We start from the raw sequence: 17502 nt of genomic DNA on the forward strand, positions 1-17502 counted from the left end.
TCATACTCAAAGCCTTACCTCATAAGCGTTCAAATCGAGATATCTCAACGACTAAGTTACACAAATCGTATGGATCTTAAAGCACTCACCATGTCATGCCCCATCAAATGAGCTCACACTGACTTTTATCACTAGACACAGATAAATGTTTTGAGAGAACATGTGTTCTCTCAAAACATTGAGAGAACTATAATGTTAGTTTAATTCGGTGCCGAAACTAAATCAACATGAGAGTTTCATTAAAGAGATATTAACCGTTTAGGAACGATACTGATTAGTACACAGATAGACTTTCATTTATAAATTATTAAATCATTGTTTATTCCGTATAATATTTTACAGAAATAACAAAAGAAAATAAACAAATTATGTAATTAGATTTTTACAGAATTTATTTAATACAAAAAAATCACATCAGTTTAGATACACAGTACCTTCTCAGGTATTACAAACAGAATACTCACAGGTACTGTGTACCGAAACACATGTGATTTTTTTATAAATAAATTTTGTAAAAATCTAATAACATAATTTGTTTATTTCGTCTTGTTATGATGGATTTTCATCAAGTAACAGCTTCATCAATCGATTATTTAATGAAATACGTAACTGATACCATACTTACAGTGTATGTATATATATATATATATTATATATATATATATATATATATATATATATATATATATAATGTAAATAATATATATATAATGTAAATATGAAGAATACAGAGCAATTAGTTTAACTAGTCATGCATCAAAAATCTTAACTAGAATTCTGTACAGAGGAATTGAGAGAGAGTGGAAGAAGTGTTAGAAGAAGACCAATTTGTTTTCAGGAAAAGTATAGGGACAAGGGAAGTAATTTTAGGGCTCAGATTAATAGTAGAAGGAAGATTAAAGAAAAACAAACCGACGTACTTGGCATTTATAGACCTAGAAAAGGCATTCGATGACGTAGGCTGGAATAAAATGGTCAGCATTTTAAAAAAATTATGGTTCAAATACAGAGATAGAAGAACAATTGCTAACATTTACAGGAACCAAATAGCAACAGTAATAATTGAGGAACATAAGAAAGGGAGTCCGATAAGGATGTTCCTTATAACCGTTACTTTTTAATCTTTACATAGAACTAGCAGTTAATGATGTTAAAGAACAATTTAGATTCAAAGTAACTGTATAAGGTAAAAAGATAAAGATGCTACGATTTGCTGATGATATAGTAATTCTAGCCGAGAGTAAAAAGAATTTAGAAGAAACAATGAACGGCATGTATGAAGTTCTACGCAAGAACTACCGCATGAAAATAAACAAGAAAAAAACGAAAGTAATGAAATGTAGTAGAAATAACAAAGATGGACCACTGAATGTGAAAATAGGAGGAGAAGATTATGGTGGTAGAAGAATTTTGTTATTTGGGAAGTAGAATTCCTAAAGATGGACGAAGCAGGAGCGATATACAATGCCGAATAGCACAGACGAAACGAGCCTTCAGTCAGAAATATAATTTGTTTACATCAAAAATTAATTAAAATGTCAGGAAAAGATTTTTGAAAGTATATGTTTGGAGCGTCGCTTTATATGAAGTGAAACTTGGACGATCGGAGTACCTGAGAAGAAAAGATTAGAAGCTTTTGAAATGCGGTGCTATAGGAGAATGTTAAAAATCAGATGGGTGAATAAGGTGACAAATGAAGAAGTGTTGCGGCAAATAGATAAAGAAGCATTTGGAAAAACATAGCTAAACGAAGAGACAGACTTATAGGCCACATATTAAGACATCCTGGAATAGTCGCTTTAATATCGGAGGGACAGGTAGAAGGAAGAAATTGTGTAGGCAGGCCACGTTTGGAATATGTAAAACAAGTTGTTAGGGATGTAGGATGCAGTGGGTATACCGAAATGAAACGACTAGCACTAGATAGGGAATCTTGGAGAGCTGCATCAACCAGCCAAATGACTGAAGACAAAAAAATATATATATATATGTAATCTATATTAAGCCGGTCTTTCTGTAAGTAAAACATATGAAATGACGTAAAAAACTAAATGATGGGATTTTAATCAGGATGTATTTTAATCGGTATTCATGAAAAAAACAAAAAAAATGGAGGAAAAATAGTGCCAAAACAGTTTATAACCGTAGAAATAAATTAAGGTGAACTATAAATGTGACAAATTTTCTGGTATTCTAACAATCTTCCGCATTTAGTAAACTGTATGAAATCGTTTCCGTAGAAGTGATTAATCATTGATTTCCAAGACTTTTAGATCACTAAATCTTTACCCTAATTGACCTCTCTACATTTGACCGATTATAATTTTTACTTTTTTATTTATTATTTGTTTAATAATGAAAAATTACAAACCGGTTTATAAAATTTAACAAAACCGTAAATAAAACGGTTGAAAAAAGTAAATAAATAACAATCGACACTGTTATCAAAAAATTAAATTGTGCCGTAAGCAGGAGCAGCAGGATTTCAAGACGTCTTCCAATACAAGAGAAAAAAACACAAAATTTTAAAAATGAAGTTTTAAAGAATGTATTGAGGTCGTAGTGGAAAAATTATTTATTCCTTTTCCGTGCAAGTTTTCTAATTTAATATCTGTATGTAATGTAACTTAATTTAAGTCATAAGCTATTATATACGTTTTTCTATAAACATAAATTATTTTTATTTTTAAATTTCGTGTTTAAAATGTTTTGTTTTTTAGGTGAGTGAATTTAATGAGTGGGAGGAATGGGCTGATGGCCACTGTAGATTAGTATATCCGGCTACAAGTGAAGAAGCTAAAAGGCACGCTTCTGGTTGGGCGATGCGCAATACAAATAATCATAATGTTCATATACTTAAAAAATCCTGTTTGGGTGTTCTAGTCTGTTCAAGACGTTGCGTGTTACCTGGTGGAGAATCTGTTCATTTAAGACCAGCGATATGCGACAAGGCTCGCAAAAAGCAACAAGGTATACTTCTATTATATCGTTAAACTTACTACTATAAAAAGGCTGCTCTGTTTTTTATTTTTTTATTTATTTTTTTTTTTTTTTAATTAATTTGAAAAACTCATCATCCATGTAATATTTTACAAAACGAAAAATTATATAAAAGGACTAGCAGAAATGTCGCGGCTTCGCCCGCGCTATATGACTACTTAAGTTTCCCGTCGCGGTCAGGTTATGTTTAGCTCGCTTCACTCGTCCTTCCCGTCTAGCCAGAGGACTCTGGTTCCTGGATCCCCCTTCGTTTATTAAATTCATACTTCTGAGAATAATAATAATAAATAAAAATTAAAACTTGTTCAATTTATAAAAACTATCGGTGTGTTGTAATTTCTTCACAACAACATTATGGTCGGTACAAGCCTTAACTTAATGTGACCCAAAAATGTGGGTTTCAAAACAGTCGGCCTCCATCTTAAAAATATTATTTATAACTGTTACCCATAAATATATATTTTGCTCGGTTCTTATTGTTTCCCGACAAACACCAGTAGCAAGCACCGTACTTCGTTTCTCATTTTTTTAATTAGTTTTAATTTATGATTTTATGTCAAGTAATCGAAGGCAAATGTAGCCAGTCTCGTCGTACATACAGTAACAGTGGCTGTGTTGGTTGAGCCACCATTCACCGTCGCACCCCTTAAAAAACGAAATTTAAAAAAAACCGAAAATGGATTTTAGATATTTATCTGAAGAGTATTTGCACGCCCCAAATATCTCGTTCTGTGTAGTCGGAAATGGAGATAATTTGTGATAATTATTCAATTTTTTTTACCTTTCATCACCCCTTTCAAGGTTGAATTTCGAAAAATTTAGAATTTGGTTTGTAGATATTCACATGAAGAAAACTTGACTTTTTTGTGATCTTTGTTTGTTACCAAGAAAAAAAAGTAATAATAATAAATTTTATTGTTACTCTATTTTAATCCTTTAAACTCAGAATTTAAAAAATAATCCTTTTTTTAGCGTGTACTTACACCGTAAGAGAACGTGTGTACAGGTTTCAATAATTATCCTCCTCCCTAGTTTTTGCTGGGCGTTGATGAATCGGTCACTCAGGACTTGTTCTTCTACATATATAGATATAATTCCAGATTATCAAAATCCTTTCCCCGTTCTCTAACATACACTTATCAATATTTTGAAATTTTGAGTTTTAAAAGGTTAAAATGAATTTATTTTCTGAAACCCGGCTATTTTTTTTTTTTTTTTTTTTTTTTTTTTTTTTTTTTTTTTTTTTTTAATTGCTCGTTAACAAATGAAGATATCAAGTTGATTTTTTGGTGGGCATAATATTCATGTGTATATCTAAAAACCAATTTTCCAGATTTTCGAAATTCGACCTTCAAAGGGGTGAAGAAACCACCTATAAAAAATTCGAACAATGATAACAAATTTTCTCATTTTCTACTATACTAAACTACGTAGATATTCACTAGATTGGGGCTTGTAAATATTTTTTAGATAAATATTTAAAAAATTTAGGATTTTTCTTAATTTCAATTTTTAAGGGATGCGATGGTGTACGGCGCAGCGGCACAACCTACACAACCATTGTTTATTACATATGCGACGCCGACTGGCTCTATCTGCCGCCGGTTGTTTGACTAAAAAACATAAAATTAAAAAAAAATAACCGTGACGGGAAGTACAAGTAACCACATAGCACGGGCGAAGCCGTGACGGTGGATGGTAGTACTAAATAAGTGGCTTAAAACAAACTGTAAGTCAAATATTACAAATTCGTTGTCACCGAGTAATTTTATATACTAACAGAAAGAAACCTGTAGTTTTCACTACTACAAGCAAGCACGTGAGTGATTTTATAGTAGTAGTAGTTTTTTCATTAGAACAGGTTCCTAGATTTCTATATTCTCTCTCTATCTCTCTCTCTCTCTCTCTTTCTCTCTCTGTGTGTGTGTGTGCGCGCGCGCGCGCGCGTACGTATGTTTATGTATTGCTCAGGATGAATCATCCTCTCTTATTTCTTATTGTTAAGTAAACAATAATATAAGAGTTTTATTCTTCTTAATTGGCCGTCTCTCCTAACAACTGCTCTTTGTTTGTCATATTTATTGATTCTACATTTTAACTCTATAGTAATACTTTTAAGACTATTGCAGAAGTTTGGTTTACTCAGAGTATCATTAATATATGCTGAACACAGTCCGATTAATAGGGCTACCTATTTAATCGATCTATCTCTTCAACTTATAACTACTTTCAAGTCTACATTGAACTACTACAAGTCCACATTGCTTATAATACAGTTTTAAATAATCAAAATATTTTCATTATTAGTTCTTTTTAGATAAATATATATATTAGGCTGTTATAAAATTTGTTTATTTTTTATTTTTTTTAATTACTTTTTTATTTTATTTAGAAGAAGAAAAAATGTACTCTTACTTTTAAAATCTTCATTGCTTTTACAGGTAAACCCTGTCCTAACCGTCAATGTTCTGGTAGATTAGAAATCTTACCTTGTAGGGGTCACTGCGGTTATCCAGTTACTCATTTTTGGAGACACACCGAACATGCAATTTTCTTTCAGGTGACTATAAAATGAATATTATAGTTAAAATTTTATTTCATTATGTAGTATTTAATTAATTATAAATTTACACGATAACTTATCACATTATAATTATAATTATAATGTAAGTTTAAAATTTCGGAGTTGACTGTACAAAATTGTCCAAGAAAGGATATTTTCCGAGTTTAATATATAAATTATCTTTCAGTTCACGGTTCAAATAAATTATTCAATATCATTTATGAATAAAAAAATTACTCTATGCTTTCGAAAAATTATATTAAAACACTTACCACACTCTCATGTCGCTCAGAACCGGAAGTAACGAAGCACAATTGTAGCTACTTTCTGTGATAATAATGATATTCACTACATAATGAGTCCTGCAATGAAAAACCTTTCAGTATTCTTTCATTATTGACGATATAAATCGATGGAACGAATGGGCTCCACGTGTGTAATAAAAATCTCGTTTTCTATGGCTTTTCGAGTCAGGCAAGCCAAACACCAAATCAGTGCTTGGCTTTTGGCGGCCAAGCACTGACTAGAAGTATAATAAATAAAAAGTACAAATCAAGTGTAGTTTTTAATGTAGTTTAAGGTTATAGGGATTTATAATTTTATCAAGAAAAAAGTTGGAAGTTAAAAAAATTGATATTATTTTATATTTATAATATACAGAGACCGGATTATATGCAACATAAAGACCTTGAAATATGCATGAAAAATGCTTAAAATATGCATGAACAGTGTCAAAATATGCAACTTTAAATTAAAAAACTGTAATTTTTAGTTTTTTTATTTCAAAATCAGCATACAATTATTAAGTAGTTGAACAACATATCAATAAATTCGATAATTAACAATTATTTAATATTTTGTTACTTTTGTAAACATAAACAATCAGAGGTACTGTTCCGCAGCTGCTAAGTGCTCTCTAATTGCCGTGCAGCTAATAGGTTTGGCCGGCTATAACGTAAGATTTATTTATTAACAAGGTACCCTACCGAAAAATATTGTAAATATAGCGAAAATATGCATCATCGCTAGATTTTAAGGAAAATATGCGATAACCGGTGAGAATAGACTTAATATGCAAATGCATATAATCCGGTATCTAATAATATATACATATATATATATATTTGGTTATATTTAAATTGAAATAAAATTAAACTTATTTTGAAATTAAGTATTAAAAACATTTAAATAATAGGCTTACAATGAGGTAATTCTTGTAGGTTAAGGTCTATTGATATACTTAGAATAAAAAAAAAAGTACAGAAATCTAAATACTTTGTTTTGGAATTTGGAAATCCTTGCAATCCTACTGAATAATGACAGAACCTTTTCAACAAAATTTAATTCATTTTTTTTTTTCAGACAGATTTGAATAACACTAATCAACACAAAATTTATGTCTAACATGTTACACAACTTTGCTTAATGTACTGTGGGTGCTGATTTCAAATACGCTATTGAAATTGCGTTAACCACATAAAGGTTTTACGTAAATCGGTAAATTTTTAAAACGTTTTTATTATAAACTCGTTTTGATTAAGTACTAGTTACAATTAAGAACAGTTTCTGTATTTTTACTTTAAATAATATGCGTACATGCTTAATAAAGAAAAATAAATAATATGTATCGTGAGTAGTAGACACGTAGAAATATCTTTGAATGATGATATCATACAGATATTTGTTGTTGCCTACTACAGATCTTAAAATCTTATTCAATCTAGCTTCACTTGTATTTACTGTGTATTGTGTTTCACAGATTTATTAGTGTTTTTATCAATTTTTTATAATACAAAAGTGATTTGTCTCGTTTTTATTTGCTTCAACATGGCTTCTGCAAAAGTTCGTGTTCAAATCACCCAAACAATCTTTGTTATGTCTGGTAAATTTACACCTAGACCTCAAAGAAATACTATTTATGAATTAATAAAAACAGTTTATAGATTTTATTTTGATTGTGCACTAGGGGATCAAAATAAAATCTGGGCGCCTCATGTTATTCGCATATCGTGCTCAATAACTGAATGGCTGAAGGGGAAAGGATAAGCCATCTCACTTGCTGTACCGATGGTTTGGCGTGAACCTAAGGACCACTTCATCGACTGCTACTTTTGTATGAGAAATATATTTGGATTTTCATTCAAAAATAGAAAATTTATAAAATATTCTGATGTATCCTCAGCTCTAAAGCCGGTAAAGCACGGAGAGGAGTTACCTGTACTACCATCTGATTCGACACTGCTAGAAGAAAAATCTGAAAATGAAGCATATGATGTAGAGGATGTTGAAGGATTTTTTCTGTATCTCATGAGAAATCTGCTCATTTAATTTAACAACATGAACTTAATGATTTAGTTTGCGATTTAAACTTATCAAAGCAGCAAGCTGAACTTCTGATGTCTAGACTGCAACAGTGGAATCTTTTAGCGGAAAAACAAATGTTACTACGTTTAGAACATGAAATAAAACTCAAATTTTTTTACTACGAAAAATTTATTGCGCGTTTGTACTGATGTTGATGGCCTGATGAAAGAGCTTGGTTTTCAGCATATTCCTGAATGTACGTCCTGAAACTATATGATAAATGCTGGGTATGATAAAACTGCCAATAATGAGTCAATAAAAAGACGTATTTTTATTGACTCTTCTAAAGTTAGCATGAAAGCAGTTTTATTGGATAACGGTAACAAACAGTCATCCATTTCATTAGCTCATGCAGTCGACATGAAAGAAAATTATGAAACTATGGCATATTAAAAGCAATAAAATACAAAGAGTATATGTGGCAAGTTTGCAGCGATCTGAAACTTGCTGCATTTCTTCTTGTTTTACAAGGTGGGTTTATGAAATATTGTTGCTTTCTTGGTCTAATCTAATAATCGTGATCCAGAATTTGGTACCAACTAAAGAACTGTCCATTGAGGTAGAAGTTTGTGGCCGATCAAAAAAATGTAAAGCATTTATCATTAATTGAGAGTGGTAAAATCATACTGCCGAAGCTTCACACAAAACTCCGCCTCATGAAAAAATTTTTAAAGGCACTAGACAAATATGGACCAGGATTTAATCGTTTAAAAAAAATATATATCCTAATTTGAGTGATGGTAAGCTCAAGGACGGTATATTTATCGGTCCGCAAATCAAGAAACTGCTTAAGGACTCAAATTTTGACGATAAACTTAGCTAATGTGATCTAGCTGCATGGAAGTCTTTCAGAGCCGTTGTTACTGGTTTTTTATTAGGATGTAGGATGTCATTAAAAATTAATTTCCTGCACTCCCACCTAGACTTTTTTCTCCGAAAAATTGGGCTCCATCAGCGATAAGCAAGGAGACCGTTTCCATTAGGATATTCTGACCGTGAGCATCGGTAAAAAGGAGGATGGGATCCTGGAATGACGGGTGACTATTGTTGGCTTGTGTTTAGAAAAACAGATTAAACATCTTATAAGCGAAAATGTTTGTCAACATATTTTAAATATTAAAGGTTAAACAATTCCAATAATTTAAAATTTTTATTAATGTATTTCAATTTATCTATGAATAAATAAAAAATTCGTTGATTTAAATAAATTTTAAATGATATACATAAATAATATTTTTTTTTTTTAAATATTGATTTCACAGTTCATTTATTGGTAAATAAATCGTATGTATAAAAAAAAAAAACGTGCCGTATTACACAAAATCTGAACAGTTTTGAATTCAGCATCCCAAAATTGGTTAAAATCACTATGTACGATTCCAGATACACAAAAAAAAGGTTTTTTTTTGTTAACTAGCGTAAAAAAAATAATAATTTAACTAAAAATGAAAGTATTTAAAATATGAGTACAACAAATTATTATTAGAAAAATTTTGTTTATTTTTACTCCACACCGATGATAATTCATTTTATCACGGATATAAAAAAACTTACGTGACATTAATTACATTTTTTGTTATATAAATATTAAAGTTAAATGAAAAAGGCATCTAACATGTAAAAAAAATAGTAATATCTCCAAAGTACAAAAAATATTGTATTTAAACATCAATTTCCATACAGTTCTTTAATTATTATTAATCGTTGATTATCTTTTTCTCATAGGCAAAAGGAGTTCATGATCATCTCCGGCCAGAAGCTAAGTCAGCCTCTGAGGCAAGACGAAGTCTAGGAGCTGGTCGACGAGTGCGCGGGTTGGCTGTTTTACTAGCTAGAGAATCGTCTCTTGCTTCTAAGGTATGCGTAGCGATATAATTAATTATTCTTTATAAAAAAAATGAATTCCTCTTTCATATAATATTATGATCTGACCCCGTAGGGGAAGACACCCGCCATATGACGATTCCGGTCACCACGCTATCCCTTCCAGAAGTAAATTTGGTTAAAATCGGTCCAGCAGTTCTGGAGATATAAGGTGATTTAGAGGCCGATACCGAACACACGTACATACGAACATTAACATCCGGAAAATTTCAATCCGGTTTTTTGGGTTCCTTAGGTGTCAAAACATCAAGATCCGGTGAAAACCGCATGTTCCCAATTTGACCGATTACAATACTTTCCCTTATAGGGCTACAGGTCTGTTATAGCGCTGTCTAGACGGGAAAGTAATAACTTAAAAAATTTCACAGTATGCCACAGTTATAAATAAAGAATTTATTGCAAACAATTGAAAACAAAATTAATTACTGTACCGAGTAAAGTAATATATTTAACAGATTTCTTATTAGCAATAAAATATCATTTTCAGATTATAAATGGAATCTTTAGCGAGAACCCTTTGTGTGAGTTTAAACAATCGTAAAATAAAATAAAAAATAAGCTATTACATTATCGAGAAACGTTATAAAGAAAAAAATTGAATGCCAAAAAAGTACAGTAATTATTTCAGTAATAAATAATATTTAATTTCATAATACAGTTATAAAATGGATTTAAATTCAAACAATTAGTTCATTGTAAATTGAAATAAATTTTGTAAACCGATAAAAAAAATATACGTTTAATAATATTAATTATTTATATTTTTAAAACGAAAGCTATAATTATAATAAATTATAGACTGGATGAAATCGTAAACCTCTTTGAAAAACAGTCAGTCACTGTGGCCTATAATGAAAGAGTACAAAGACGACAACTATACATGAGAGGAGGAGCCGCAAGAGAAAAACAGTGTAAGAGAGAGCTACGCGTCCGTCGAGTCACGCCGAGCAATATATTCTGATACAAACGCAGGTCGTCCGCTGGAATCAATTAATGTGTAATCATTTAAAACAAACGGTTATTAGTATTACTTATAATTGTAGCCTAGCGTCTACAATCGATGCCTCATTGAACTACCCCAACATTATTTATATTTTGATTGTTGGTACATTCGAATCACTGCATAAATATTTTTGTTACATCACATCTATTAACGATTTGTTAATCGAGAAATTAATAACAATTATTACAATTTTCTACAGAGTTACTTCATTAATATTACGGGAAATGAATATCTCGTAATAATATCAGTATGTAACTTCTCGATTTGAAAGACAAAAAAAAACATTATACGTAAGTTAAAGAAATAATAATTTTAGATTAATTCATTTTTAAATTCAAACCATTTTTTTTTCAACATTTGGGGCAAACTATATTAGGGAGATATGAATTTATGGAATACAACTTTTATTGTTTTACTGTACGACAAGAAGGTCGTTCAGTAATTCAAGTGACAAATGATTTCAAAAAATTACGTAGTTCGTTAGAACTTCGTCGGTAAGAGACGAGAAAGTCAACGAATTACATTTAAAGTTCTAAACATAACCTAACCTAAAGTGAAATGAAAGTACTATTATTTTAATGAAAATTAAAATAAAGCTACTTTTCAACATAATCCCCGGCTACATTTAAGTACTTGTCCCGTCTTTCTGAGAGCCTTCTTTTCCAATAGTAAAGCTTGGTGTTTGAGGCATTCTTGTATCGTATAGATGACCTGCTTACTATTGGCGAACACGGTGACACGTAGAATTTCTTGGAGAGAACGAAAAAAATTAGGTAGTGAAGATCGGAACTGAAAGGTTGATGTGGCAACACCACCTGACCCGACTTTTAAAAACTTTCCCGTGAAACGTCTTTAAAATCATACCGAAGCATACGGGTACCGGAACAGAAATCTGTAGCGTAACGAAAAGGTCTATATGGTCCTGCCTTAAAAAATCCTAACTGTTAGTCTCAGAGAAGTAAATGCGGTATCATTTTATAACTTACATGGTCAGCTCGCCGATACGACTTTGAGTTTCCGTCACTGGCGAGCGGGGAGGGGGGACAGTGCAGATCGGCCAAAACTGGCGCTCTCACTCATTTCCATTCAGTGAAGCTCACGACTTAGACTTAATAGCGCGTTGATTCGTGTGTTTGTGTTTTGAGTTTATCGAGATAGATCGATTTTTAGTAATAATAAGGATATTTTGGACAATATTTACGTGTAAAAATGTATAAAAATTAAATATGTCAGCCTAAGCCCGCGCAAAAGCCAGCCAGAAATATAAATTACGCATATCGTTGGAAAGGGAAGGTTATGAACCACGCACAGGTACCTCAATATCCGGTGCCGAGCGAGCGAGACTGTTTCGGGAGCGTCGCAAACCTGGCACGGAGCGCTTAGTGAACCACGCCGACGGCACGAGCACTTCTACCGCTGCTTACGCCTTATGTTTCTTACTTCTCATGTCACAGATCGATGTTGAACAAAATTGTCGTCGAATATTAGTCGAAATAAATATCGTGACCATTCAGCGTCTAAATGAACCATTTTATGTTAAAATTAAATTTAATACGCTGTCTCGTTTTTATTTCAATCCGATACAGTAAAAGCGATTCGCTGACATACAGACCGACCAGTTTATCTGTAGTTGGCCAAATGAAGGAACTAAAATTTTCCATTGGAGGCTTTCACTTTTGTTAAAAAGAATACTATGGTGGCTCTCCCATTTAACACTACAGATAAGTTGGTCGGTCTGTAGCTCGCAGGAACTTCATCCAAGATCTGTAATGTTTCACGTTAAACCAACTGCCATTCGCTCCGACACAGCCCCACCCGGTTTTTTTTTTAGAGGCTAAGGGCAGGCATTATCATGCAGAAATACTTCGCCTTTTGAGAAAGAACCAGGATCTTTCTTCTTCACTGCGTATTAATAAAGTATTCAGTTTATTTACTAGCATATAAAATAGCCGCAGTAGTTTGTGCCATTACAAATCCCAAAACATGTTAGCATCACTTTACCGGCTGTCGCGAAGGTTTTGAATATATTTTTTGTTGGACGAACTGTGACATTTTCATTCTATACTCTGACGTTTAAATTCAGGTTCAAAATTACGATTCCATGTTTCATCACAAGCTATTACGCGATCCAAAAAAAGTATTGCCTTCCACTAAAAACCGACATTTATGTTCCATTCAAATGTGAAATCGGTTGTATTTGTTATTTTGAGTGGACTGTTCCAGAACCAAACTTGAACATGTATTGCGTAACTCAACTTATCACGGATAATGGAGTGCACAGTTCCGATACACGTGCTAAAAATTTCAGCAATTTCCAACATTTTTGTGCTTCTGCCCTCGTTAATGAGACCATTAATAAAGTTTTTCCAAATGTCAATCGAAAGTTCCACCGGTCAACCGCTAAATCGGTGACAAGTCTTCTGCCCGATTTAAACTGTTTGATCCACTTATAAAACTCTGCAATGTTAATAAACTTTTTAAAATACGTTTTAACATCTACGAGTGAATTTCGCCCAGTTTTATACTTTTAGAAAATGGAAATCTTATCAAAGTACGCTGTTCCACTGTACATATTTCAAGTGATTTTGAAATAAAATATGTTATAATAATGGAATTTTTTTTCCAACAGCTGATATTTTCTATGTCAGCGGTGCCAATTTGATCGTCAGACAGTTTGATTATTCTATTTCATATTTTTTCCTACGTGACCATTTGTCTCTTTATTACTAAATACGGGACGGCCCCCGTAAATTTTATCAAATCCAGAATTATTTCAAAGTGATTCTTTTTTCAAAATCGAGATCACATTGCAATTTAATTTCAGATAATTCTAGATAATTATCGGATAATTCTAGACCTTTTTAATTAATTAAAAAAGAATAATGATTTTATTATGAATAATTTTCATATTCAGAAGACTGCTAATTAAAATGTAAAACGGGCGCTTCAAAGGTTAATAAATAACACTAATTCTTTGTTCTCTGAAAATCGTGGCGCTATTAGTCTATCTGGATTTATTTGATTAATTTTCACGTTATTAACATTATTTTACAATACAAAAAAAATTGTTTTTAACAAAAAATTCTGTATTAATTTTATTGCGTTTCATTCACAATAGCTGACGTAGTTAACAGCAATTCATAATGAATATCACAGGAAGATCCTTTAACGAATTCTTAGTATACTGTACTAATTTTAACTACGAACACCTGTTCGAAATAAACCTGTCATCATCTGTTGATTACATCATACTTACTCGCATTATATCACTGCACATCCGTTCAAAGCGTATTTAATTTGTGATCTGCTTAATGGTTATTTATTAAAAGAAATTTTATAATTTCTTTTTTTAATAGACGTGAAATTATCCCGGCTGCGATATTAATTATCCAGTTAATCTTAATTTATTTATGTTGCTATTTTACTAATTTTAATTTGTATAACATTCTGATCCACGCTCCATATTTTTCTTTTTTGTGAAACTTTATCAGTTTTACGGCTTTATCATCCATACATTATACTTATATAATTAGCAATTAACATTTTTATGTTTGCATTTTTTTAAATTTTATACCTATTCTATTTATTACTTTTGCTTTGTAGCTCGCTATTATCTCATAAAATTAATTATATTTATTAGTGTAATCATCTCTCTTCTTTATTTATACTTTTTTTTATACTTTATAATGTTGGTTTGGTCGAAGATTTATTACTGATTCCCCTAATTCATATATTTTGTATTCTTTATATAAACTGAAAGCGTTTTTTTTGACAATAGAGTAGCACACCTACAATTTCTATCGTGATAGTATAGTGTATGAATTATACTATGACCTATATATAGTATTTATTTATTTTATTAATATAATTATACTTTTAATAAAGAAAGAAACTGGCTGTCTACCCAATAATTATTACCTTTGTACATCTTACTTACCTTCTTACATCTTACTTACATCTTGCCTAGGCTTTATATAACAACCAATTACCATTGGTTTGATAAGGGAAATCCTCTACATGATTGCACGCGCGCGCGTGAGTGAGTGAGTGAGGGTGTGTGTGTGCGCGCGCGCTTTCTAACTTCATTTGCATGTCTAAACACTAAAAGAGCCTTCTACGTAAAGTTGGACTCCTAACAAACCATTTCGCATTTTAAACATTGTTATATTACATGTTTTATAAATTTAAAAAACTTTTTTACGATGAATTTCAGAAAAAATGATAAATTAATAACACGTTTCAATTGAAGTGAAATAGTTGCGTATAGCTGGAAGTGACATTACTGGTCTGTCTAATCATAAAAGTATTAGTGCTTCCTTATTCTGGAATTTATTTAGGCATTAAAACAATTCTTATGTAAAGAATGAATCACATTTATATTACTTTGCTGACGAATATAACTACAATAGTTCTATTAAAGGGGAAAGTATGGTGATCATGTCAAAAATGGGGGTATCGAATGTTTTCCAAATGTTATGTTTTACGATTCGACTAGTTCATCTAGACCAAAAAGGCTTGTGTACGTATTTAGTATGTGTATCGCATTGCTTTGGCCTCGTATCTCAGGATTGACCAAACCGATTTCTTTGAATTTGGCTTAAATATTTCAATATAGAAGGCATTGTTCAAATTAATTTTTTTCAATAAGTTGAAGGGGTAGGGGTATATCGCGATAAACCAATTTTGATTTTCTTTAGAGGCATTTTAGAGAAAACTTCAATAAAACCATTTTTCTACCTGCAAAGCATAAAGAGTAATAAAATAAAAACAATTGTTTTCAGAATATCTGCCACTACCTCATAAAATTGAAATATATATTTTATGTTCTTTTGCTCTATCTCCCTTCGGTTTAAGTATTTTTTTTTTAAGTTAACACTTTATATATAGAGCTATTAAGAAATATCTACAATTTTTTTTTTTTTTAATTATAAACCTGTACTTAAAATGCAGAAAAGATTTTTTTTTAATTTGTTTTTTCTTATTTTTGCCTCTATTGAAGAGGGTTGAGATTTAGAAAAAACTTTAAGTAAATTTGTTAAGCTTAACCTATGGATGAATATTTTTATAAAAATTATTACGTATATTTTACTTCTTTCTACGAAGTAAAGGAAATACTGTGATGAGGAAAAATTTCGGTTTTCAGATTTCAACGGAAATATCCATTTTGACCATCCCTGAGTCCATTTTGACTAGTTACGGCGTGATGTTTGTACATATGTACGTATCTCTGGTAATTCAAAAATTATTAGCCGTAGGATGATGAAATTTTGGATTTAGGACTGTTAAACATCTTCTACTTTTGCACCTCCCGTTTTTATTTCATTCGACTAGAACAAAACTGTTCAAAAAAGACCAAAATCCAAAAAAAAATTGGATTTTGGTCTTTTTATTAACTACAATAATAAGCCTTCGTTGACAGATTTTCAACGATATATCATAAGTGATACTTATTTTTATCGGTACCAGAGTTATAGGCAAAACATATATAAATATTTGGATAAGGGGAAGGCACCATCGAATCAGACTTCATCTCTTTGTTTTTAGCTTTTTTTGTAATTTAAATATATTGATTAATTAATAATAGTTACTAACCTAACGTGAAAATTTTTACGACAAATAGTAATTCAATAATAACAATAAATAAAAATTATGAAAAAATATCAGAAGTTATTAATGAAATAAAATTAAACGTACTTTTCCTTTAAAAAAAAAAAATGTGTGTAAGTAATTTAATAGGCGTACTAAGAAGTTATATGGTTTCAACATCAGATTTTTTTACTTATAGATACATTTTTTTGTTGTTTAAAAAATTTCTTGTTTTATCATTATAATAGTTTTATATTTAAAATTTGTAAATAAATTTGTACATAAAATTTTGTTTAAAAATCATTTCCTAATATTATATGAAAAATATTTTTTACAGAATTGAAATACCACTACCGAAATTAGAAATTTTATATCTCTACCGAGTATGTTTATAAAAAACATAGTAGATGAGTTTTTTTTTTGTAAATTTGTGGGTATAGATTTTTTTTTATAGAAAGTTTCTTTTCATCTACGTAAACAAATTATCTTAATAATTCTTGCATTTAATTATGTAAAATAATTTTTTTTTTTTTTACATTATATAAATAATTCTTCCACAGAAGTTATGCCACAATAGAAATTAGTATTAATTATTACTTATGTATTCTAATTGCACGAGTACTATAAATGGATAAGTTACCTCTTGCAACCTTTCTCCATTCACACGACTAGCGGCAAAATCGTGGGGCTACACCCACTCACAATATAAAAAATAATCCTCTAGCCTCCTCATTTATTCAAAATAATACTTATTGTATCAGCGTTATGCATATGCAAATTAAAAATTGCCGCGATTCGTTAAAAAGTCAGTTTTAATTAAAGAAACAATATTTTAAGTATTAATTTTCATTCCGTATCTACAACGAGCGTGTGCTTATGTATGTGGGTACGGGATGAAAATTTGCCCTGAATATTTCATAAGAATAGTAGTTTATGCAGATGGTATGACTAATAAACTTTTGTAATGTCCTGACTAAAAACATCAGCTTTTAAGAAAGAATGACAGTGATAAATCAATATTCTACTGAGGAAAATTTTATGTTTTATTTTTATTTACAAATAAATGAAGAAAGCTATGTAGCAGTTTCCGAGGGAATTTAGG

At 30.8% G+C, this 17502-nt stretch overlaps 1 protein-coding gene across 1 annotated transcript in view; it reads left to right on the top strand.

Moving 5' to 3' along the window:
* LOC142320356 (uncharacterized) overlaps positions 1-17502 on the top strand; it is a 78700-nt gene that overhangs the window by 39718 nt on the left and 21480 nt on the right. Inside the window, exons 3-5 of the mRNA XM_075358062.1 lie at positions 2721-2970; positions 5442-5560; positions 9653-9784. Coding sequence (XP_075214177.1) covers positions 2721-2970; positions 5442-5560; positions 9653-9784 — 501 coding nt within the window. The remainder of the gene's footprint in view (positions 1-2720; positions 2971-5441; positions 5561-9652; positions 9785-17502) is intronic.

Source organism: Lycorma delicatula, chromosome 2, assembly GCF_047948215.1.
Source record: "Lycorma delicatula isolate Av1 chromosome 2, ASM4794821v1, whole genome shotgun sequence".
Classification (NCBI taxonomy): domain Eukaryota; kingdom Metazoa; phylum Arthropoda; class Insecta; order Hemiptera; family Fulgoridae; genus Lycorma; species Lycorma delicatula.